This window comes from Octopus bimaculoides, chromosome 14 (assembly GCF_046866305.1).
Source record: "Octopus bimaculoides isolate indiv1 chromosome 14, ASM4686630v1, whole genome shotgun sequence".
Classification (NCBI taxonomy): Eukaryota; Metazoa; Mollusca; class Cephalopoda; order Octopoda; family Octopodidae; genus Octopus; species Octopus bimaculoides.
This window is the reverse complement of record NC_142941.1, coordinates 2,366,797-2,391,104: the sequence shown is the minus strand read 5'-3', so window position 1 is coordinate 2,391,104 and position 24,308 is coordinate 2,366,797. Positions and strand designations below refer to the sequence as shown.

At 32.8% G+C, this 24,308-nt stretch overlaps 2 protein-coding genes across 3 annotated transcripts; both read right to left on the bottom strand.

The window, feature by feature from the left end:
• Positions 1 to 1,766: 1,766 nt before the first annotated feature.
• Positions 1,767 to 8,974, bottom strand: LOC106873954 (protocadherin beta-15-like). The gene is made up of 4 exons (XM_089362156.1): positions 7,359 to 8,974; positions 2,610 to 5,028; positions 2,268 to 2,421; positions 1,767 to 2,037 (listed from the first exon to the last, which is right to left on the bottom strand). Exons 2-4 carry the CDS (start codon positions 4,983 to 4,985, stop codon positions 1,964 to 1,966), a joined length of 2,604 nt encoding a protein of 867 aa, XP_089218282.1. The 5' UTR covers positions 4,986 to 5,028; positions 7,359 to 8,974; the 3' UTR covers positions 1,767 to 1,963.
• LOC106873946 (protocadherin beta-3) lies at positions 7,801 to 24,218 on the bottom strand. Of its 2 annotated transcripts, XM_089362152.1 has the most exons (5): positions 24,133 to 24,218; positions 17,554 to 19,987; positions 17,212 to 17,365; positions 16,039 to 16,750; positions 11,571 to 12,440 (listed from the first exon to the last, which is right to left on the bottom strand). In XM_089362152.1, exons 2-4 carry the CDS (start codon positions 19,930 to 19,932, stop codon positions 16,674 to 16,676), a joined length of 2,610 nt encoding a protein of 869 aa, XP_089218278.1. In that variant the 5' UTR covers positions 19,933 to 19,987; positions 24,133 to 24,218; the 3' UTR covers positions 11,571 to 12,440; positions 16,039 to 16,673. The 2 variants fall into 2 exon arrangements, with proteins under 2 accessions (XP_089218279.1, XP_089218278.1); XM_089362153.1 differs by lacking the exons at positions 17,212 to 17,365; positions 17,554 to 19,987; positions 24,133 to 24,218 and adding exons at positions 7,801 to 9,309; positions 9,664 to 9,817 and having other exon boundaries at positions 10,006 to 12,440.
• Between the last annotated feature and the right edge of the window lie 90 nt (positions 24,219 to 24,308).

Below are 24,308 nucleotides of genomic sequence, written 5' to 3'. Positions count from 1 at the left end.
ATAATATCAAATAAGATTATAAGAGATTAAATAGAAACTTACCTCTTTAATAATTATATCATTGGTTATTCAGTGAGAATAGAAAGATGTATTGTTGTAGAAAGATCCATTGTACGTTCTGCTGTAATGGTGTGACAATGGCTGTATGGTGATGGAGTAGTGTAGCACGTCAGGCAGATAGTCTGCTGCTAGGAGAGGGTTGCATGTGTTATTGAAGCTGTATTATTGAAGTTGTATGTTTGTGGGAGTACATCTAATAGTATTCTGTATGTATTTATTCTTAAAGATGATGTTTACTATTTACAAATATATGGATATATATTCAAATAGCTGCAATATTGTGTCATGAAACACGACAAAATTATTTGGCTTAGTAACACGAGTATTGTAAATGCTATTCTTTGTAAGTGATTTCTTTCTATGTTTTACTGAGGATCTGATTGGTTGAATGACCTAACCAGAAGGACCAATGAAGATGTTCTCTTTCTTGGCAAAACACACTGGACTTTTATAAGGAAGAAAGTGAGATTGCATGATGTTCATTCTTTCTCATGATGATTACAAACATTAATAATTATTTCTATACAGAAGTATATTTCTCTTAGAATTGAATGTTAAAATTCTCATTATATTTATATTTATTTATGCTTCAATAAGAATGTTTATATATTCTTTTCTGCTCTAGGCTCAAGGCCCGAAATTTTTGGGGAGGGGGCCTGTCGATTAGATCGACCCCAGTAAGCAAATGGTACTTAATTTATCGACCCCAAAAGAATGAAAGGCAAAGTCAACCTCGATGGAATTTGAACTCAACGTAATGATGGACAAAATACCACTCAGCATGTTGTTTGGCTGATGATTCTGCCAGCTCACCACCTCATCAGTAATAATAATCCTTTCTACCATAGAAATTTGGGGGAGGGGGATGGTCGATTACATTGACTCCAGTACTCAACTGGTACTTATTGTATCAACCCTGAAAGAATGAAAGGCAAAGTCGACCTCGGTGGAATTTGAACTCAGAACGTGAGATGAAATACTGTTAAGCATTTTGCCTGGTGTGCTAACGATTCTGCCAGTTCACCACCTTAATGATAATAATAACAATTTTTTTCTGATTTAGGCAGAAGGCAAACAATTTTGAGGGAAGCAAGGAAGTCAGTCAATACCATTGGCCCCAGGACTTAATTTGTACTTTATTTTATTGACAACAAAAATTTGAAAGGTAAAGTGGACCTTAGCAGAAGGAATGCTTTCTGAAGTCCTAATGATTCTGCTGTGCATGAGACAAAATGCATGGTATTGTATTTATGCCTCTTTATATTCAGAGTTCAAAACCGGCTGAGGACAATTCTGCTTTTTAAGATCCTGGAGCTGATAAAATGAATTATCAGCAAAGTATTAGAGATGATATATTTTATCGAATTTACCTCTCCAAATTTTTGGCTTTGGGCCTTCCTAGAAACAAGTATTATTATCTTTATATATCATCAACCCCAAAAGAATGAGACAGTGAAGTATTAAGGTAACTTTCAAATGGAATATCTCACTGAAAGCGAATGTCTTATTTTATAGTCAACAAACGAAAAGACCATTTAAGTAAACAGATCAATTAAATTCACTATAATTATCTTCTAGGAATCGCAGCTGTGCCTATATTTAAATTGATGATTTGCATTATTTAGTCAAAAATAAAAAGAATAGATTATAATGCTTCATTAAACTAAAGTAGTTTATAAAATACGATTATAGTACAGAAACTGATATGGACTGAAAGGAAGCTATTTATTTACAGAACTCTAGACATCGTAATCAAGTCATTGCCCATTTATTGACAGTCCTGTTTTACAGAGACATACACAGCTTTATATTACAGAATATAAACAATGTATATATGAGACGTTTTATGTACAGATATTATATATACATAAAGAAAGGTAGTTATGTCACTTCAATAGTAAAATTACACATGTTTCACTGGTGTTTCCTCACTAGAATCTCTTATTGATGTATCTTTGTTTTTATATATATTTTGATCTGCAATTTAGATATAAAATAGATATTAACATATATACATATATATATACATATATATACAAAGGTAAAACCAGAAAAATATGATATAAATTTACATGACAATAAAAATCATATTTACAAGATCTTATTAAATATGTACATTCCAGATGAAAACGTAGAATATAACCAATGTACTTGCTGACCTGATACTCCACATCTGAGATGAAAAAAACAACAGAATAGTTACTAACCTGATACTCCTGGTATTTCTTCATAATGTTTCAGGTCTCCTTGTCTACCACTTCTCTTAGATGACATTGTATCTGATGTATAGTTACAAACCATAGCAGCATTATCTTCCACAGCATCATCACTTGATGTCACCACAACAGGTTGACAGTATTTCTGTTGACAAACGAATCATAAAGAAATGTGAGGAGACACCAAACAATGGAAGTTACAATCAACATGGATAGAGAACAATTTAATATTGGAATGTATCATTGAAGTTAAAACATATTCAAAGAGATTTCATTGTTCCTTTTTTACATATACAGTGAAGAGAGAGAAAATATTATAATGTTTCCACTTACTGGGGTAGGTTTTGGTAAAGTTCTTGACTGAACTGAAGATTCATATTTGTTCCGCAGCTGACCTTCTGCATAACATTCACTCTTGGATCTCTCAGAATAGATATTCCTTTTCACCATCTCTTCCGGATTCCTTGACATAGCAACAGAAGTGTTAGTCTGGTACAACAATTGTTTCATCTCTGCTCTACCTTGGTATGCTGTAGTCTTTGTTGCAGCAGCTGCTGTGTTATCTCTGTGTTTAATGCATTTCATAATACACAGTGTTATAGAAACAACAATAGCCACTGATATTATTACTGCTGAGGATACAATGATAATAACCCATGTCATATGGACCCTACCCGAAGATTGTAAAGGTCCACTCTTCGACATTGGTGATGTCTCGTTACTAACAGCCAATACCAAAGTGACACTAGTTGTTGACGACTGAACTGGACTACCACTGTCTTTCACAACAAACACCAGCTCATAACTTCCAGCATCATTTAGATAAACTTGTCTGGAGAATGATAAAGCACCACTGTGTGAGTTCATACTAAACAACTGTTTATCATTGCCTTGTACGATTGCATATCTGAGGAAAGCATTGTTTCCACTGTCCCCATCAGAGGCTCTCAAAACTGTGATGTCACTCTTACTCTGCGGATGGTACTGCACATTCAGGGTGTAAGGGTCACTACTAGGATATGTAAAATAGGGAGCATTGTCATTTTGATCTAGAATCTCAACAACAACATTTGCTGTGTCATTCAGAGATGGGCTTCCGTTATCTTTGACAAAAACCTCAAACTTATACACATCTTGTTTCTCTCTGTCCAATGACATGGTGGCTGAAATGAAGCCATAACTGGTGATGAGAAATGGTAGATTGGATTTTTCTTTACGCAGCAGAGAATATGTGAGTTGTCCAGCAGATCCAAGATCAGGGTCAGTGGCATTGACAAAACCAATAGGGAAGTCTTTATCTTTGTTTTCATAGGTGAGGAATTGGAATGTATCTTTGGTAAACTGTGGTTGTACATCATTGATGTCCGTTACTTGGATAGAGAGGGTTTTAACACTTTTCAGAGGAGGTAATCCTTTATCTTGACACGAGACAGGAATGTTATAGTGTCCTTGTGTTTCTCTGTCCACTGGTTTGTTTAGAATGATTTTATATTCTTTAGATCCCATTGACTGTAGTTTGAATGTATCATGTTTGATATCACAGCTGACCTCTCCATTTTGTCCCACATCGTTGTCGGTGACCATCACATAAGCAATGAAACTACCAACTTTGATCTTTTCAGAAATCGTACCTGTGTTGTCATTGATTGCATTAACATAATCAATATCAATAGATGGAGGATTGTTGTGTTGGTTGATAACATTTATCAGAACAGTCGCTATAGAACTGATTGGAGGACTACCCCCGTCTCTGGCTTCAATGAATAATTCAAAAGATGTTTTTTCATTCAAACTAGAAATTCTAGATAAAAATACTTTGCCAGTCTTTTCATCCAATTCAAAATATTTCTTTGCTAAATCAGAAGTTTTGGGGCTGAAATGGAAAGTAATTTTACTGTTTGATCCAATATCTTCGTCTGTTACTGACAAAGAAAGAATAGGTTTGGTTTTGTCGTGTGTGGTTCTAATTGAAATATTATAAAGCGGTTTTGAAAATACAGGTGGATTATCATTCTCATCTTCAACAACAATCACAACATTTAACACACTCTGTTTAGATGGAGAACCTCCATCTTTAGCAATAACTTCTAAATTATATTTATCTTTTATCTCTCTGTCTAATTTCTCTTTTAAAACAATGTTTAATGAGGAAATACCATCAGCTCTTTTAGAAACTGACAGGGAAAATGAATCATCAGATTTTTTAAGTTTGTATTCAATGAAAGAATTTTGGTAACTAATATCTTTGTCTATGGCATTTGGAATTGACTTTTTCATTCCTCTCCCATCACCTTCCCCAAAATGTAGAGTGATTTGTTTTTCTGGAAACTCCGGTTCATGGTCATTAATGTCTTCTATCACTATTTTGACTTTTAATATTTTTGTGAAACTATCCACTTTCTTTATAATAATTTTAACAGTTCTGGAACATTCTTTGTTGAATGTACATAGATCTTCTGCATCCAGTGTCTGAGCAGTGTACAGTTTACCTGTTTTGGTGATATTAAATAACTGTGCCACCTTTCGTTTGAATTGACTGAATGTTATCAAATGTTGGTCAGATGGTTTAACATTGTCTAAAAGTTTAGAATCAGCAGCAATGTCTGCTACATATGTTCCTGGACTTCTCTCTTCTTCCACATGATATGTAAGGTCTATGGTCAGGACACAGTGGATTATTGACAATATAATAGTCAATGAGAGCAACATTTTGTCGCTGTGGTAAAGATATCAGATGTTTTGAGGATTGAACCTAAAATTAGAAATCATTTAATTGATTAGATATTCTTATAAATAAACCACAGTTTAAAATATGGAATTATTATTTTACATATGAAGATTAAAGCACAAATTAATAATTTACTAGTCAATGTTTCTACAAAACCGTAAAACAAAACCACTACATACCCCATCACAATTTGAATAACCAAAGGTAGGATTTGAATATTTTTATAGCAGAAATAATAGGACTGATAAAGAAAACCCAAAGAACTTTCACGTATATATCCATCACAATGTAGTCCAATATGATCTGATTTTTGTAGTGAGTTGTGATCTATAATAGTCCACAATATCTAAAGTTTAATAACTTCCATTCACTGTTAACTTTATGCCTCTGTCATTAGCACTGATGAAAACTTTATTTTTCAAAAAAGGCTAAAGAGCAACTCTGAACTCTGAACTGATTTAAAATTACATGGAAACAAGCAATGGGGAGTTAGATTCAATCATTGTTAAATAAAGCAACTATTCTGGACGTGTTTCCATCTAATTAAACACCTCAACAAAGTAGTCAAACACACCACATAATAGAATGATTTTGAGAAATTACAATTATTTGTGAATGCTATTCACTACCAATCAATTGTAATTTAAAATGATGTTAATGGAACATTTCCCAAGGGTGTTTATGCATCAAGAGCATACAGTTACATTTGGGCTAATATACACAGTAATCCAAAACAATTTTTAACCATTTGAAATTAAATTCATAATGAAAAGGAAAGTCATCACCATTTGTCAGCAATCTTACAAAAATGTCTTACAAAAAAAAGCAGACTCATTCACAGTAGCATGTCTCTCTTGAAATTGCAATCAATTTATATTCTCAAGTTTTCCCCTTGCCTTCCTTGAGAAAAAAAATGGTTATTTACTTGACTTTCCTTTTCTTCAGTCAAGTTGAAGTCTCACGGATTAAAAATTCTGTCTGGTTGACTAAACGAAGTATGTTAGCTTATAATTAATTTCACATCTTGAGAGATTTTCTGCTCCTGGCAGTTTAAGACATCTTTGCAATAGACATTTTAAAGATAAATATTTGTATCATTCAACGTAGAGAAGTATAAAAGTCAATCAATGATAAAAGACTCTCAGATTAGAAGACTGACAAGAGAATGAGTGACAAGGATTGGTTAATAAGAACACTGAAACATTTGGGAAAAACAAAGACTAAAGTGTAATAATCTTAACTGAAATTCAGAGAAACCACAAAATTTGAAGATTAGATATTATTAATAGTAGCAATTTATACCAAAATATATATGGACATACAACATTACAAAACACATCTGACAATGAGATGATATTGATGATGCTTGTGAATGGTTTTTAATTTGAATTTTAAACCTAATTAATATCTAAAATACTCAACTTAAATTTCTGTAAAATATTAGCTTAAAAAATTAACAAAATCTAACAAAAATTTGTAATTAAATATTGGCGAGATTAGCATAAAATACAATTAAAAAATTTTGACAGTTTTATAAATAAATTATGAAAGGAAGTAAATTTGGAAGATATGTTCAAAAACAAATTATGTATAATTATATCTTCCAAGTATGCTTTGTAAGCTAATAAAAAATATATATATGTACTGTATTGTTCATATTCTGTCAACTTCAAACAGAACTCACTGTTCTCTTTTTATTGTCTCATATAAGCTGCCACCATATCTCTTCACCCCATAACAGCTACAAATCCTAATATGGCTGCCATTATTCCAACCAAAATCTTTAACATACTGTTAGCTCATCACAGATAATAATCTGTACAGTAAGAGCAGATTGAGACAAACTGCAGCACACTTCTTTTTTATAGCAAATCCCTAAACTTGTTAAATATACCATTTACTATGTAGGGACAGTATTACAGCCTTCTTCTTACACTAACACAAACATATATTGCAATAGGTACAATTGAGGGTACTTCTGCATAATCACCAGACTTGCTAGAAATGCCAGCCAGATTCTCTCAACTTGCACACTACAGTCTTAAAATGGAAACAGAAAACGTGTAGATTACAGTCCTAGATATACTCAAAGGTAGAATGACCAAACCTGAAATATCTTTAGCAAGTATTATGCATGCATAGATAATATTGTTTCAATAGAAGAAAACTATTAAACCTTTTAATCAATTACATCTATATGTTAAACAAGATGGACAAAATTAATGTAAAATATGAGTGTATTATTGTTCAATCTCTTTGTTCTCTTGTTAATAATAAATATGTTAGAATATCTTAAACATTAAATGAGATTTATTACATCAAATAAGATTATGAAAGATTAAATAGAAACTTACCTCTTTAATAATTATATCATTGGTTATTCAGTGAGAATAGAAAGATGTATTGTTGTAGAAAGATCCATTGTACGTGCTGCTGTAATGGTGTGACAATGGCTGTATGTTGATGGAGTAGTGTAGCACGTCAGGCAGATAGTCTGCTGCTAGGAGAGGGCTGCATGTGTCATTGAAGTTGTATGTTTTGTGGGAGTACATCCATGTAATAATATTCTGCATGTATTTATCCTCAAAGATGGTGTTTGTTTACTGTTATCAATAACTATTTACATATATCTATGTCGATATATATTTCAAAAGCAGTAATATTCTAGATTTATACATAATTGTTTGGTTTAAGAACATCAGTAATGTGAATGCATATCTTTGTTAGTGATTTCTTTCTGTGTTTTAGTGAGAATCTGATTGGCTGAATGACCTAAACAGAAGACCAATGACAATCTTCTCTTTTACATTGATTTTATTAGACAAATACTTTAAATTTGTACATGGAAAAAAGTGAGACTGTGTGATGTTCATTCTTTTTCATAAACTTTATTGCCATTATAACTATCTTTATGTTGAATTACCTTGCTCCTAAAATTCAATGCTAGTGTCGTCATGGAAATTTATATGCATTTATATTTCAATGAGAATGTTTATATATTGTCACAAGAATATATGACATTATGATTTACAATTTCTGAAATACTGCTTACACTTAGAATTAAAGGTATAATGTAGCTATAATTACAAATACTTCTGAAAGTGTCAATGTTAAACAAGATGGTTATCTCTAGATGGCCACATAATAAAACAAACGTTATAAATGATGATGATGATAATGATTTCTCATTTTGGTACAGGCCAGCAATTTTGAGAGGTATGGGTTTTGTGAACACCATTGATGCGAATGTTTGATCCTGAGAGGAATTGAATCCAGTATGTAAAGAGCCAGGAGATGCTATAAGATGTTTTTTTCCCCAATGCTCTAAAGATTCTTCCAGCTTGCCACCATCCATAATAATGGCTTCTGATTTAGGTACAACAATTTTGAGAAGATGGGGATGATATCTGATATCATCAACCCCAGTAATTGGCTAGTACTTTATTTAATTGATCTTGACAGGATAAAAAGAAAGGTTAGCATTGATGGGATTTCATTTCAGAATGGAAAGAACTAAAAGGAAAACTGCAAGTCATTTTGTCCCTTTACCTTAATTCTGTTATACATCGGAATAAAAAGCTTTGCATTATTCTTTATGACTCATTCAGAGTTCAAAATCTGCAGAGGTCAATTGTGCCTTTCATCCTTCTGGGATTGATAAGATATAATACCAGCAGAATATTTGAGATGATATATTTGACCTAACCTACCCAACCAAACTTTTGGCTTTGTGCTTTCTTAGAAACAATTATTATTATTATTATTATTCCATTGACTTCAATAGGAATGAAAGACAATGAAGTATTTAGGCAGCTTGCAACTAGAATATCTCACTAAAGTGACTGTTTTTATGGTCTGCAAACAAAGTTTCGGGTTGATTAGATAATTATCTTCAGAGAATTATAATCATGTGTCAATATTTGGATTCATAAACTGCATTATTTAGTAAAAATTAAAAAAAAAAAAAAGTTTTTCGTGCTTAACGAAAAACTTTTTGAAAAACAAATATACGATGATTATTGTACAGAAACTAATACAGACTGAAAGAAAGCTATTAATTTATAGAACTTATATATTTAGTTATCTGAAGCATTGTTCATTACTTGACACCCTCATCTTTACATCTATACTGCTATATTGTACAGAAAATACACCATGTATATATGAGATTGTGTATGTACAGATATTATACATACATACAATTGGTTGGGTTATTTCAGTACTACAATTATACATGTTTCACTGGTGTTTCTTCATTAGAATCTTTTGATGTAGATGAATCGTTGTTTTTATATATATTTTGATCTGGAATTTAGACAAATTATAGATTTTACAAATATATTAGCATATATATATTTATATATAAAAACAAAACCAAAATTACATTACATTATTTTAGGCTGCAAAAGAAATTCTATTTGGCACGTAAAAGCACCCACTACAATCTCTGAGTGGTTGGCGTTAGGAAGAAATTCTGCCAGATGAGATTGGAGCCTGGTGCAGCCATCTGGCTCGCCAGTCCTCAGTCAAACCGTCCAACCTATGCCAGCATGGAAAGCAGATGTTAAACAATGATAATGATGATGATGATGAAATAGTAATTATGAGATGTCTATATTCTAGATGATGAAGCAAAATATATACATTGTAATTACTAACCTGATACTCCTGGTATTTCTTCATAATGTTTCAGGTCTCCTTGTCTACCACTTCTCTTAGATGACATTGTATCTGATGTATAGTTACAAACCATAGCAGCATTATCTTCCACAGCATCATCACTTGATGTCACCACAACAGGTTGACAGTATTTCTGTTGACAAACAAACGATAAAGAAATGTGAGGAGACACCAAACAATGGAAGTTACAATCAACATGGACAGAGAACAATTTAATAGTGGAATGTATCATTGAAGTTAAAACATATTCAAAGAGATTTCATTGTTCCTTTTTTACATATACAGTGAAGAGAGAGAAAATATTATAATGTTTCCACTTACTGGGGTAGGTTTTGGTAAAGTTCTTGACTGAACTGAAGATTCATATTTGTTCCGCAGCTGACCTTCTGCATAACATTCGCTCTTGGATCTCTCAGAATAGATATTCCTTTTCACCATCTCTTCTGCATTCCTTGACATAGCAACAGAAGTGTTAGTCTGGTACAACAATTGTTTCATCTCTGCTCTACCTTGGTATGCTGTAGTCTTTGTTGCAGCAGCTGCTGTGATATCTCTGTGTTTAATGCATTTCATAATACACAGTGTTATAGAAACAACAATAGCCACTGATATTATTACTGCTGAGGATACAATGATAATAACCCATGTCATATGGACCCTACCCGAAGATTGTAAAGGTCCACTCTTCGACATTGGTGATGTCTCGTTACTAACAGCCAATACCAAAGTGACACTAGTTGTTGACGACTGAACTGGACTACCACTGTCCTTCACAACAAACACCAGCTCATAACTTCCAGCATCATTTAGATAAACTTGTCTGGAGAATGATAAAGCACCACTGTGTGAGTTCATACTAAACAACTGTTTATCATTGCCTTGTACGATTGCATATCTGAGGAAAGCATTGTTTCCACTGTCCCCATCAGAGGCTCTCAAAACTGTGATGTCACTCTTACTCTGCGGATGGTACTGCACATTCAGGGTGTAAGGGTCACTACTAGGATATGTAAAATAGGGAGCATTGTCATTTTGATCTAGAATCTCAACAACAACATTTGCTGTGTCATTCAGAGATGGGCTTCCGTTATCTTTGACAAAAACCTCAAACTTATACACATCTTGTTTCTCTCTGTCCAATGACATGGTGGCTGAAATGAAGCCATAACTGGTGATGAGAAATGGTAGATTGGATTTTTCTTTACGCAGCAGAGAATATGTGAGTTGTCCAGCAGATCCAAGATCAGGGTCAGTGGCATTGACAAAACCAATAGGGAAGTCTTTATCTTTGTTTTCATAGGTGAGGAATTGGAATGTATCTTTGGTAAACTGTGGTTGTACATCATTGATGTCCGTCACTTGGATAGAGAGGGTTTTAACACTTTTCAGAGGAGGTAATCCTTTATCTTGACACGAGACAGGAATGTTATAGTGTCCTTGTGTTTCTCTGTCCACTGGTTTGTTTAGAATGATTTTATATTCTTTAGATCCCATTGACTGTAGTTTGAATGTATCATGTTTGATATCACAGCTAACCTCTCCATTTTGTCCCACATCGTTGTCGGTGACCATCACATAAGCAATGAAACTACCGACTTTGATGTCTTCAGAAATGGTAGCTGTGTTGTCATTGATTGCAGAAACATAATCAATATCAATAGATGGAGGATTATTGTGTTGGTTGATAACATTTACCAAAACAGTTGCTATAGAAATGAGAGGAGGGCTGCCTCCATCTCTAGCCTCAACAAAGAGTTCATATGCTTTCTTTTTTCCTAAACTTGTATATTTACTTAATAAAATTTCCCCACTTGTTTCATTTAATTGAAAATAGCTTTTGGCTAGACCTGATGTCTTTGGACTGAAATGGAAAGTAATTTTACCATTTTCACCAGAATCAGCATCAGTCACAGACAAAACAATGATGGGTTTAGATTTGTGATGTGTACTTTGTATGGATACATTATAAAGAGGTTTAGAAAACTCTGGTGGGTTGTCGTTTAAATCTGTTATAGAAATATTTATATTTAAAACACCTTGTTTTGCTGGTGAACCTCCATCCTTAGCTATGACTTGTAATAAATATGTGTCTTTGATTTCTCTGTCTAATGATTCTTTTAAAACTATTTTAAGAGAAGAAATACCATCAGCTCTTTTAGACACCGATAGAGAGAATGGTTCTCCATTCTTTGATTTTAATTTATATTGTATTAAGGAATTTTGAAATCCTACATCTTTGTCTATGGCATTTGGTAACGATCTTTTTGATCCTTTACGATCATCTTCACCAAATTCTATATACACTGTATTTTTTGGAAACTTAGGTTCATGGTCATTGATGTCTTCTATTACTATTTTGATTTTTAATATTTTCGAAACACTTGTTCCTTTATTGACAACAACCTTCACAGTTCTAGAACATTCTTTGTTGAATGTACAGAGATCTTCTGCATCCAGTGTCTGAGCAGTGTACAGTTTACCTGTTTTGGTGATATTAAATAACTGTGCCACCTTTCGTTTGAATTGACTGAATGTTATCAAATGTTGGTCAGATGGTTTAACATTGTCTAAAAGTTTAGAATCAGCAGCAATATCTGCTACATATGTTCCTGGACTTCTCTCTTCTTCCACATGGTAGGTAAGGTCTATGGTCAGGACACAGTGGACCATTGATAATACAATAGACAACAACAATAACATATTGCTGTTGTATGTTGGTATTGTTTAAATATGTCAAGGGGTGTCAGAGACTGAACCTAAAATATAAATACATTTCATTAGTTACAATACTGTTTGATTTTAACATACAATTAAAACATGCACATATAAATATATATATATATATATATATATATATATATATATACCCAACAAAGGGACCAGCCATCCTAGTGGACAGCAGTATGGTAGATAAGGCAATTAAAACCATAAAAACTGAGAAAGCCCTTGGTCCATCCAGAATCACAATTGAGACGCTCAAAATATGTGGTATGGTAGTGTACGGGTTAGTCACCCGCATAGTTAAACGGGTCACTGAGGAAGTGTTGTGTAGGTGGCTACTAGACCAAACCTTGAAGCACACCAGTGTAGATAGAGAGTTGGTCAGAGAGAGAGAGTTCCATTAGTACACACTGTAATGGTGAAATCCAAAAGGAAGTCTATGAGAGAAACAGATGACTGGAACCAGTCGGCCAACTGTTTTGGTTGAGGTTTTGTGTTCCTGAGACACAGCTGAATGTCAGGTGCAACAATACAATTTTCACCAAGTTTCTCAAGGGTGAGCAAAATAAAAGAGTAGGTCACTAGCAGATTTGGTTTTATGAAAGCTGTTCTTGTGGTTATTAAAAAGGAAAGGGAGAGGAGAATTCAAGGTGTTCAAAGAAAAGGTAGCTGTGAAGAATTGTCTCCATCACATTTGGAATACTGGAAGTGAGGGCATTAAGGACAAGAGCCAGGACGGACCTTTTTAAGAAATAGGACATACTATAGCAGGCTTCCAAAGATTGCAAGATTGCAAGAGAGAGAGAGAGAGAGAGAGAGAGATAGAGAGAGAAAGAGATTTGAGTTTAGTGAACGTAGGGTCTAGCTCAGTAGAGCATTGAGGGCAATGGAAGGGACACTGTATTCTAAGGTTTCCTATGAATATTCAATATATTAACCATGTAGTATTCAGATTACTCTGTCAATGAAATACATGTTTTGAATTAATCTTGCATCACTTAGTAGCTTCAAGATTTGTGTCTATTTAACGTTAGAATGACATTGTAGGGTAGGTGTGAGAGGCCAGATCTGGCCAGTTTGAATGTTAAAGGGCTAAGCCTAGTTATATTTATATTCAGTTCCATTGAATCTTCCTTGCAAAAGTCTCCCATATTGATTTTACAATAAAATTTACAATATCTGAAGATCTTACTGTTTCCTCTTTCATAATAGTTTCTAAGAAGGAAAGAAAAATAACAATTAATTTCAAACTATCTGCTTATCTATTTGAACCTCAAACCATACGATTGCAAAGCAAGTCTCTAGCCCACAGGGCCATATCTGCACCTATATTTATTTTATCTAAATATAATATTGCTTGTTTCTAACATTTCATTCATCTTTCAAATTCAAGCAAAGTGTATGTTAAGTTTAGCTCTAAACCAAATATTATATTTCTACACATACTAAAAAAAAAATAATGAAAAAAAACGTCTTTGAGTGCACCATAAATTTTTTACATCGAGCCTGATGTACAAACTGAGTTCCATCTTTAAGTATTACTTGAGTTACGTCCCTTGTAAAAACTAAATAAGAGATATTTGAAAATAATAAAGCATAGTTTACGAGTTAAAACGGAAGGCTAATTCTGTTGCAAAATCATACAAAATATTTATCTTTCAGTTGATTAAATGATGCCTTATTGACTCTCGCACAAAGTTTTACAAATTTATGTTGGCGTAATTTTCAAATAGTTCATTACTGTGAATAATTCTCAGGCCATATTAAATTATATTCCTGCATGTCTTTTATAATTGTTAACATCTTTTTTTGCTTGAAATTTGAAGAAACAGTGACTATAGTTTTACACTCTTACCTATAACATGGGAAATATACTGCACTTGGTAGAATAACTGGTTTATAGTGACAGTGAGATAATACCATCTTTAATCACTTAATCCATTTCTATTGTTGGGAAATGTAACTGTCCACAGAATTATCCTAGTTTACATGACATTAAAAAATGAGAGAAACCGCCTTCCCTTCGACTCTACACCGATTGATAATATTTGAAGATTTCACCTCAACACTGCAAACAAAATATTCAGCAAAACTATGTACAATCTCGTTTCTGTCTTTGCTTTGCAACATTCTTGATACAAAAATCATGTGCTGAAACACGTTATTGTATCTTTGGAACGTAATTTTGCCAGATAATTTGAAGGTAATTTTGGTAGGGTCAACTTGTCAGAGTCATTGACAATTTGCAGAATCTTTCTTTCCCAAGAATAACAATGCTCTAGAAATTACTCCTAACTGAAGCCTTCTGGTCTTTGCAAAGTTCTAATTCTTCAGAAACAATATCAATCTAATCAAATTTATCCAGTACATGGCTGGCATAAGAGATAAAATATATGTGACTAATTAGTCACATATATACAAATGATAAGCTTTCATTCAAAAACAGTTCTAGAAACACTTCAAAGAGAAAGTTACAGAATATGAGCAAATGTTATATATAGCTTAGCAATAGCACTGTGACTTGGCAGGGGTACATAGTATATTTGATATAGCAGCGTCTCAAATTAGAAGGAGAGAAGGAATAAGGGAAAAGGGGGAGTTACAAAATGTTGGTAAGAAACAAAAGCAAGTGTAACATTTGGGTTCAAGTGGTGGTGAAGAACAGCTGGCAGACTCTGAAGCCCAAGGATCAATAACAGTTAAAAAGAAATCAAGCAATAACATATAGACATAAGACATTACAAAAAATATAAATATACAAAGTTAAAGACATAGATTTATGGTTTTCACTGTAGCTTTTATACATTATATATGTTAAAAACTAATTTAAAAATTCAGTCAAAAAATAACAGAAGTTTATAAACTGTGAAATTCAAAGAAAAATTCACAGCTAACAACTAGCAAACATTAGTGTAAAACATGGTGGAAAAATAAACAGATTATGCCAAAAATTTTAGAAGGAACTAAAATAAGAAGTCATGTTGAATTATATTTACAATGGCTGCCATATAAATATATACACAATATAAATGGTATTATCTATAGTCCATTATTTCTAGGTGGAGCTTTTTCACAGTATTGTTATCTTCAACATGCTACCATTACCGTTCACTTCCCGATAGAGGTGAGTTCTAATATGTCTGCCATTATTGTTAACCAAAAAACTCAAATTTATCATTACATCATAAATGATGATAATCAATACACTATGACCAGATTTAAACACACTACTATAATTCTTCATATTTTATTCAAAAAACAACAACTTAAAATAACCATTATATCACCATCTACAAAATAAGCTCATTATATCTTCCAAAAAACAAAAACAAACATACACTGCTACATCATATCATATAAATTGTTGTTGAATGTTACTAATCAATACAATTACTACAAATACTAAATAGACATAAAATATTGTTTTAATTAAAAAAAAATTTTAATATTAAGCATTCCAATAAACAACTTCCAAATATTAGTGACATAGAACAATATGGACAAGGTAAGGTAAAATGTGTGATCAGGCCCTTTGTTCTTTTGTTCATATCAGATATGTTAGAACAATATCTAAAACACTCAGCAACACTTATTACATCAAATAAGATTATAAAAGATTAAATAGAAACTTACCTCTTCAATAATTATATCATTGGTTATTCAGTGAGAATAGAAAGATTTATTGTAGAAAGATCCATTGTACGTGCTGCTGTAATGGTGTGACAATGGCTGTATGTTGATGGAGTAGTGTAGCACGTCAGGCAGATAGTCTGCTGCTAGGATAAGGTTCGTGTGTGTTATGGAAGTTGTATGCTTGAGGAAATATATCCATCAAATAATATTCGGCGTGTATTTATCCTCTAAGATGTTTGTTCATTATTTACATATTTATAAATATATATTTAAATAGTCTTTAGTTTAACGTAACAAAATCGTTTCATTTAATAACATCAATAATGCAAATCCTTATCTTTGTCAGCAATTTCTTGCTGCCTGTAAGTGAGAATCTGATTGGTTGAAGAACCGAAACAAAAGACCATGTTAAGATGTTAACTTCAATATTGACTGGTGATGCACATGTCACATATTCATGTAGAAAAAAGGAAAGGGAAAGTGTGAAATGACTGCTGTGTATAAGACTATCTTAGCTCTGATAATGTATATTGCTAAACACTATATTAATTGAACAATGTGCATGCCCTTATGTTTATGCTTATGTGTGTACTGAACACTCTATATCTTATATTTACAATGGGGATAATTCATAATTAGACATGTTTCACTGGAGTTTCTTCACTGGAATCTTTTGATGTAGATGCATCATTGTTTTTATATATATTTTGATCTGGAATTTAAATACGAAACACATTTTACAAAATTATGACTTTGATCAATTTCATATTTAATAATTCAAAAATGTGGAAAGATGAAAAGGAAAACTATTAAGATAACTATATTCTGGAGTGCATTATCAGAAAATATTCACTAAGACTTTGATTGATAAATGAAGAAGTTCATTCTGATTCACTGACAATATTATATTGGACTGGATTTCCCATGTTCGGTCCACTGCAGGACAAGGATGTCAGCATGTTCACTCCACCAACCACAGTCTGGTATGCAGGCTGTGGCTGTGACTGAGCTGGAGATCATACTGGTGTGACGAGCCAGCACAGCCACAACAGCATGATACAGCTTGGCAAAGGGATGCACTTCTTTTTTTTTTATTATACTTAATAGAAATTGGTTGTTACTAAATGGTTAACATAAAATGATATCAGACATATTGCTGATGTACTTATTAACCTGATACTCCTGGTATTTCTTCATAATGTTTCAGGTCTCCTTGTCTACCACTTCTCTTGGATGACATTGTATCTGATGTATAGTTACAAACCATAGCAGCATTATCTTCCACAGCATCATCACTTGATGTCACCACAACAGGTTGACAGTATTTCTGTTGACAAACCAATGATAAAGAAATGTGAGGAGACACCAAACAATGGAAGTTACAATCAACATGGACAGAGAACAATTTAATATTGGAATGTATCATTGAAGTTAAAACATATTCAAAGAGATTTCATTGTTCCTTTTTTACATATACAGTGAAGAGAGAGAAAATATTATAATGTTTTCACTTACTGGGGTAGGTTTTGGTAAAGTTCTTGACTGAACTGAAGATTCATATTTGTTCCGTAGCTGACCTTCTGCATAACATTCACTCTTGGATCTCTCAGAATAGATATTCCTTTTCACCATCTCTTCTGCATTCCTTGACATAGCAACAGAAGTGTTAGTCTGGTACAACAATTGTTTCATCTCTGCTCTACCTTGGTATGCTGTAGTCTTTGTTGCAGCAGCTGCTGTGATATCTCTGTGTTTAATGCATTTCATAATACACAGTGTTATAGAAACAACAATAGCCACTGATATTATTACTGCTGAGGATACAATGATAATAACCCATGTCATATGGACCCTACCCGAAGATTGTAAAGGTCCACTCTTCGACATTGGTGATGTCTCGTTACTAACAGCCAATACCAAAGTGACACTAGTTGTTGACGACTGAACTGGACTACCACTGTCTTTCACAACAAACACCAGCTCATAACTTCCAGCATCATTTAGATAAACTTGTCTGGAGAATGATAAAGCACCACTGTGTGAGTTCATACTAAACAACTGTTTATCATTGCCTTGTACGATTGCATATCTGAGGAAAGCATTGTTTCCACTGTCCCCATCAGAGGCTCTCAAAACTGTGATGTCACTCTTACTCTGCGGATGGTACTGCACATTTAGGGTGTAAGGGTCACTACTAGGATATGTAAAATAGGGAGCATTGTCATTTTGATCGAGAATCTCAACAACAACATTCGCTGTGTCATTCAGAGATGGGCTTCCGTTATCTTTGACAAAAACCTCAAACTTATACACATCTTGTTTCTCTCTGTCCAATGACATGGTGGCTGAAATGAAGCCATAACTGGTGATGAGAAATGGTAGATTGGATTTTTCTTTACGCAGCAGAGAATATGTGAGTTGTCCAGCAGATCCAAGATCAGGGTCAGTGGCATTGACAAAACCAATAGGGAAGTCTTTATCTTTGTTTTCATAGGTGAGGAATTGGAATGTATCTTTGGTAAACTGTGGTTGTACATCATTGATGTCCGTCACTTGGATAGAGAGGGTTTTAACACTTTTCAGAGGAGGTAATCCTTTATCTTGACAGGAGACAGGAATGTTATAGTGTCCTTGTGTTTCTCTGTCCACTGGTTTGTTTAGAATGATTTTATATTCTTTAGATCCCATTGACTGTAGTTTGAATGTATCATGTTTGATATCACAGCTGACCTCTCCATTTTGTCCCACATCATTGTCGCTGACCATCACATAAGCAATGAAACTACCAACTTTGATGTCTTCAGAAATGGTAGCTGTGTTGTCATTGATTGCATTAACATAATCAATATCAATAGATGGAGGATTGTTGTGTTGGTTGATAACATTTACGAGGACTGTAGCTATGGAACTGAGGGGAGGGCTGCCTCCATCTCTGGCTTCTATAAATAGTTCATAGGTTTTCTTTTTCCCTAAATTTGAATATTTACTTACGAAAATTTCCCCACTTGTTTCATTTAACTGAAAATAGCTTTTAGCTAGATCTGATGTCTTTGGACTGAAATGGAAAGTAATTTTACCATTTTCACCAGAATCAGCATCAGTCACAGATAAAACAATGATGGGTTTAGGTTTGTGATGTGTACTTTGTATGGATATATTATATAAAGGTTTAGAAAACTCTGGTGGGTTGTCATTCTCATCTGTTACAGAAATATTTATATTTAAAACACCCTGTTTTGCTGGTGAACCTCCATCCTTAGCTATGACTTGTAATAAATATGTGTCTTTGATTTCTCTGTCTAATGATTCTTTCAAAACTATTTTAAGAGAAGAAATACCATCAGCTCTTTTAGACACTGACAGAGAGAATGGTTCTCCATTCTTTGATTTTAATTTATATTGTATTAAGGAGTTTTGAAAGCCAACATCTTTGTCTATGGCATTTGGTAGTGATACTTTAGAACCTTTACGATCATTTTCCCCAAATTCTATATACACTGTATTTTTGGGAAATTCTGGTTCATGGTCATTGATATCTTCTATTACGATTTTGATTTTTAATATTTTTGTAATACTCCTTCCTTTATTGACAACAACTTTCATAGTTCTGGAACATTCTTTGTTGAATGTACAGAGATCTTCTGCATCCAGTGTCTGAGCAGTGTACAGTTTACCTGTTTTGGTGATATTAAATAACTGTGCCACCTTTCGTTTGAATTGACTGAATGTTATCAAATGTTGGTCAGATGGTTTAACATTGTCTAAAAGTTTAGAATCAGCAGCAATGTCTGCTACATATGTTCCTGGACTTCTCTCTTCTTCCACATGGTAGGTAAGGTCTATGGTCAATACACAGTGGACCATGGATAATACAATAGACAATGACAATAACATGTTGCTTTTGAATGTTGGAATGGTTAGATATCTCAGAGTGTGGCATTGGTTGAACCTAAAATGGAAATATGTTTCCTTGAACAATTGTTATAAGAAATAAGTTACAATTCAAAATATACAATTATTATGAAAACATTACAAATGTATGGCTGTAGTGTTTTACAGCATTTCATGTATAGATTAATGTATTTATGTCTCAAGGCATCCATAGAAGTAAAAAACAACTACTGGTACAGTTCTATATTAAAGAGATGAGGAATTATGTACATTATTTATATTATTTACATTTGACAGATATTTGTCCTCATCTTGTTTGTTGTTAACACGTTTCGGCTGATATACCCTCCAGCCTTCATCAGGTGTCTTGGGGAAATTTCAAACCTGGGTTCTCATTCCTAAGGTATTTTTCGATATTATTATTATTATTATTATTATTATTATTATTATTATTATTATTATTCAGGGCACTACCTGGAATTGAACTTGGAATCTTGGGATTAGTAGCCCGTGCTCTTAACCACTATGCCATAAGCCTGTAAATAATGAACAACTAATGATTCTTTTACATCAGTATAGGCTTGTTATTTACTGCACTTTCTTTTCCTAATTTACAAATCTACTTGACTTCATTCCTAACTTCACACAATCCTCTGGGATTTACACCAAGCTCTCTTCTATGCTTTATCGTAGTATATTCCACATGCAGTATCTCACCAACCATGGACTTTGTATCTAATGAGAAACTCTGAATATATGCTGAATGTATGCAGAGTGTGTTTTTCAGTGTTGTTAAATGTGTACATGAACCTAATTTTTAACAACACTGAAAGACACTCTACACAATCAAGAAAACCTATCAATATTCTATGGACACAGAAACAGCAAAATATTAAACAAGAAACTCTAAAGAACTAAACAGAAACACTATATTGGTGTGTGAAACATGTGTTTACCTTTGTATTAACAGTTAGAAGTAACATACACTTTCTGATGAATGTGTAGAAACCAGTTGCCAAAAAGACCAAACAAGAGCAAGAAAACAAATAGTTTCTAGGGAAGAGGAGGTAATTACTGGCATGACAGAAAGGTTAAAACACAGCAGAATAAAAATTTGAATACTTATATAGTAGGGAATGAGAGTGTGTGTGTGTGTGTGTGTGCACGCAAATGAATGAGAATGTTGAATTGCTATAGCTTTGCTTTAGCAAAACAATGGATGATTTTTACTTTCCATGTTGATATTATGACTGGTTGTTCAGTGCTTTTGAAGACTTATAGAATACATCCCCTATTTGATAGGAAAAGAATCCAGCATTAAAATCCTACCATAAACATGTTGATGTTCAACCTATGATACCTTGGCACAAAAGGGACAAAAACGAAACAAAAAAAAGAATTTCTTCCTAGCTATGTTGTTATGATAGATCTGAAGATAGAGGCAGGTTTTTTAACACATGAAATGCTACACTAAATCTTGATGTTTTCATTATTACAGAAACCATTGCAAAGATCTCAGTTTCATATTTAATCACAGACTACTTAGAAATGAATCATTTCTGTAGCTATCTCTACTTTTTGTCTATTCAATTGGAACCAGTCCTTCCTAGTTTCATTCACATTGCTTATTACCTCATGCTGATTAATTAAAATGTCATTAATACGTATTAAATATAAGGTGGTGAGCTAGATAAAATGCTTAGCAGCATTTTGTCCATCTTTACGTTTTGAGATCAAATTCCACTGAGGTTAACTTTGTCTATTGTCCTTCTGGGGTCAATAAAATATGCACCAGCTGAGCACTGGGATCAATGTAATCAACTTACCCCCTCTCTCAAACTTGCTGGCCTTGTGCCAAAATTTCAAACTTATATTTACCGAATATAAAATATGTCTAGTAAAATGCAATCACTTAAGAACATAATTAAATTATCAATAATGATAGCCAACAATTTAATTAATTCTTGTCTGGTATTATTTATATATAATGAGAAAACTGAAAAAAACATAGCAATATAATCTAAGCAAGAGCACTCAGAGAGCGCAAACCACCGCCAAGGCAATATCAACATCCTCTCAACGATTAGACGGAGATCATTTTTAAAATGAGAATATCTGAAATAAACTCGACTGTTGTCACAAATGAGAATACTAAAAATGAACCTGACCACTCTCAAAAATTAAGTAAAAACAGATGAAAAATAATCCAGAATCCTTATCCGGTACCGGATTGATCTCAAAATCTAATCAGTTTGTGCCAGTTACGAGGCCAAACATCCCTGAAAGTTTCATCCGAATTCATCCAATGGTTCTTGAGATATTTTGTCGGCAGACAAACAAACAAACACAACTGAAAACTCATGTCAGTATAGAAAAGCAAACAAAATGATGATCATGAAAATAGTGGAATGAATATATTAAAGATTAATTAAACTTAACTAAATGATTTATTACAACAACTATGTTGGTTAAAAATATAAAGTGATGTATAGTTGTGTATAGACACACACACACACACACACACACATTTATTTATAGATGTGAGTTATGTTATTTAATTTATATCAAAATATTGTTTGTTATGGACATTTGAGTGAATAGGGTTAGGTTTAGCAGTTCACCTGGTCACATTCTTGAGTCAAAGAATTCTTTCTGCATTCTATAAGTAGTATTTTTCATGCTATTCACCTAATTTTCCATTTTTATGCATTTCATATATATTACACAAACAGCCTTCATGTAAATAATTTCTTCCAAAGCCATTCAATACAAAAATAATAATAAAAAAAGCAACTTATACTAACTTCTGGAATCCTCTATTTAATATAAATTTTAGTTAATTATTCCATTAATCATTTGGTGTGTGTATACAGATGATTGAAGTCCCTGTAATACTAAGGTTAAAGATTATACTTGGAAATACAGGCCAAGAGCAGAGACAATACTGACACCAAATCTAAATTGGAATCACAGTAATTTTAAAATCTCAATAAAAGCTAATGTCTTTAGAAAAGGAAAATCTAAAACCAATTATAAAATCTAGTTTAGTTTCAAATAGTTTAAAACATGAAAATGGTTTGTGTCATTGTTTCTGACAAATAGACAGTCAATGATGAAAAATTCTTGAATGAGAAGAATGACAAAAGAATAAATAACATAGGAGTGAAAGGTTTGAGAGAAGCAAATAAATAAAATATACTTGTTTAAGTGGAAATTCAGAGGAGTAAAAAAATTCCTGAGGACAACAGATTATTAATGATAGCAGTTTCGGTGACTTCCACAAAAACATTATAAAATGGTCTGAGACTATACTGAAATTATAGCAATGATGATGAATTGCTTATAATTACATTTGTAAATCTAATTCATATTGAAAAACAATTCAACTTTAATTTCTGTGAAATGTTAGCTTAAAAAATTCTTTTATCAAAATCTCTAAGTAAATACTGGAAAATGTGGAGTAAAAACTATGATAAAAAATCTGAACTGAATTTACACACGTAAATAAAGTATGGAAATAGATGAAGAAGGAAGATGTATTTAAAACACTTTATCATACTTACATATATTTTTTAAAAGTAATCATACAACAAATAAATATTGTATATACTCTGTCAATTCCACAGAGTTCGTTGTTCACATTTTATTGACCTATACAACATTCTATCATTTTCATTTGTGTGAAATACTAATATGTCCACCATTAGCTGAGATCTGCAATGTGTTATTACCTCATCACCTACTAACAATCGACATACAATAAGCAGATTTAAATACATTATGGTATTTTACTTCATATTTTATACAAAATATCATGCATCTGATGTATGATGGCTAAAGCAGATGAAAAAACATATCTTCCATAAACCATCAATGATATAGTGATACAATATATTCATGATAATACAATATTATTTGCAATAAAATAAACTTTATATTATGAAGACTGTTCTCCATAAATATTATGGAGACAGGTGATATTGTTTCAATGGATTAAAGATTAAATATTAACCATTTCAATCATCATCATCTAGTAAATTCTGATGAAAAACGATATGAACAGCATTATTGAAAAATATAGGTGAATTATTGTTCAATCTCTTTGTTCCTTTGTTAAAATTAAACTTGTTAGAACAGAATTTTTCAGATTCAGCGAGATTTATTAGATCAAATGAGATTATAAGAGATTAAATAGAAACTTACCTCTTTAATAATTATATCATTGGTTATTCAGTGAGAATTGACAGATGTATTGTTGTAGAAAGATCCATTGTACGTGCTGCTGTAATGGTGTGACAATGGCTGTATGTTGATGGAGTAGTGTAGCACGTCAGGCAGATAGTCTGCTGCTAGGAGAGGGTTGTGTGTGTTATTGAAGT

Excerpts from the sequence above, each read along its gene's own strand:
- LOC106873954 (XM_089362156.1), bottom strand. The coding sequence starts at position 4,985 with ATGTTGCTCTCATTGACTATTATATTGTCAATAATCCACTGTGTCCTG. Across the intron at positions 2,422-2,609 it reads CTTTACCAAAACCTACCCCA|AAATACTGTCAACCTGTTGT; the intron begins GTAAGTGGAAAC and ends GTTTGTCAACAG. Across the intron at positions 2,038-2,267 it reads AGAAATACCAGGAGTATCAG|ATCAAAATATATATAAAAAC; the intron begins GTTAGTAACTAT and ends TCTAAATTGCAG.
- LOC106873946 (XM_089362152.1), bottom strand. The coding sequence starts at position 19,932 with ATGTTATTGTCATTGTCTATTGTATTATCCATGGTCCACTGTGTATTG. Across the intron at positions 17,366-17,553 it reads CTTTACCAAAACCTACCCCA|AAATACTGTCAACCTGTTGT; the intron begins GTAAGTGAAAAC and ends GTTTGTCAACAG. Across the intron at positions 16,751-17,211 it reads AGAAATACCAGGAGTATCAG|ATCAAAATATATATAAAAAC; the intron begins GTTAATAAGTAC and ends TTTAAATTCCAG.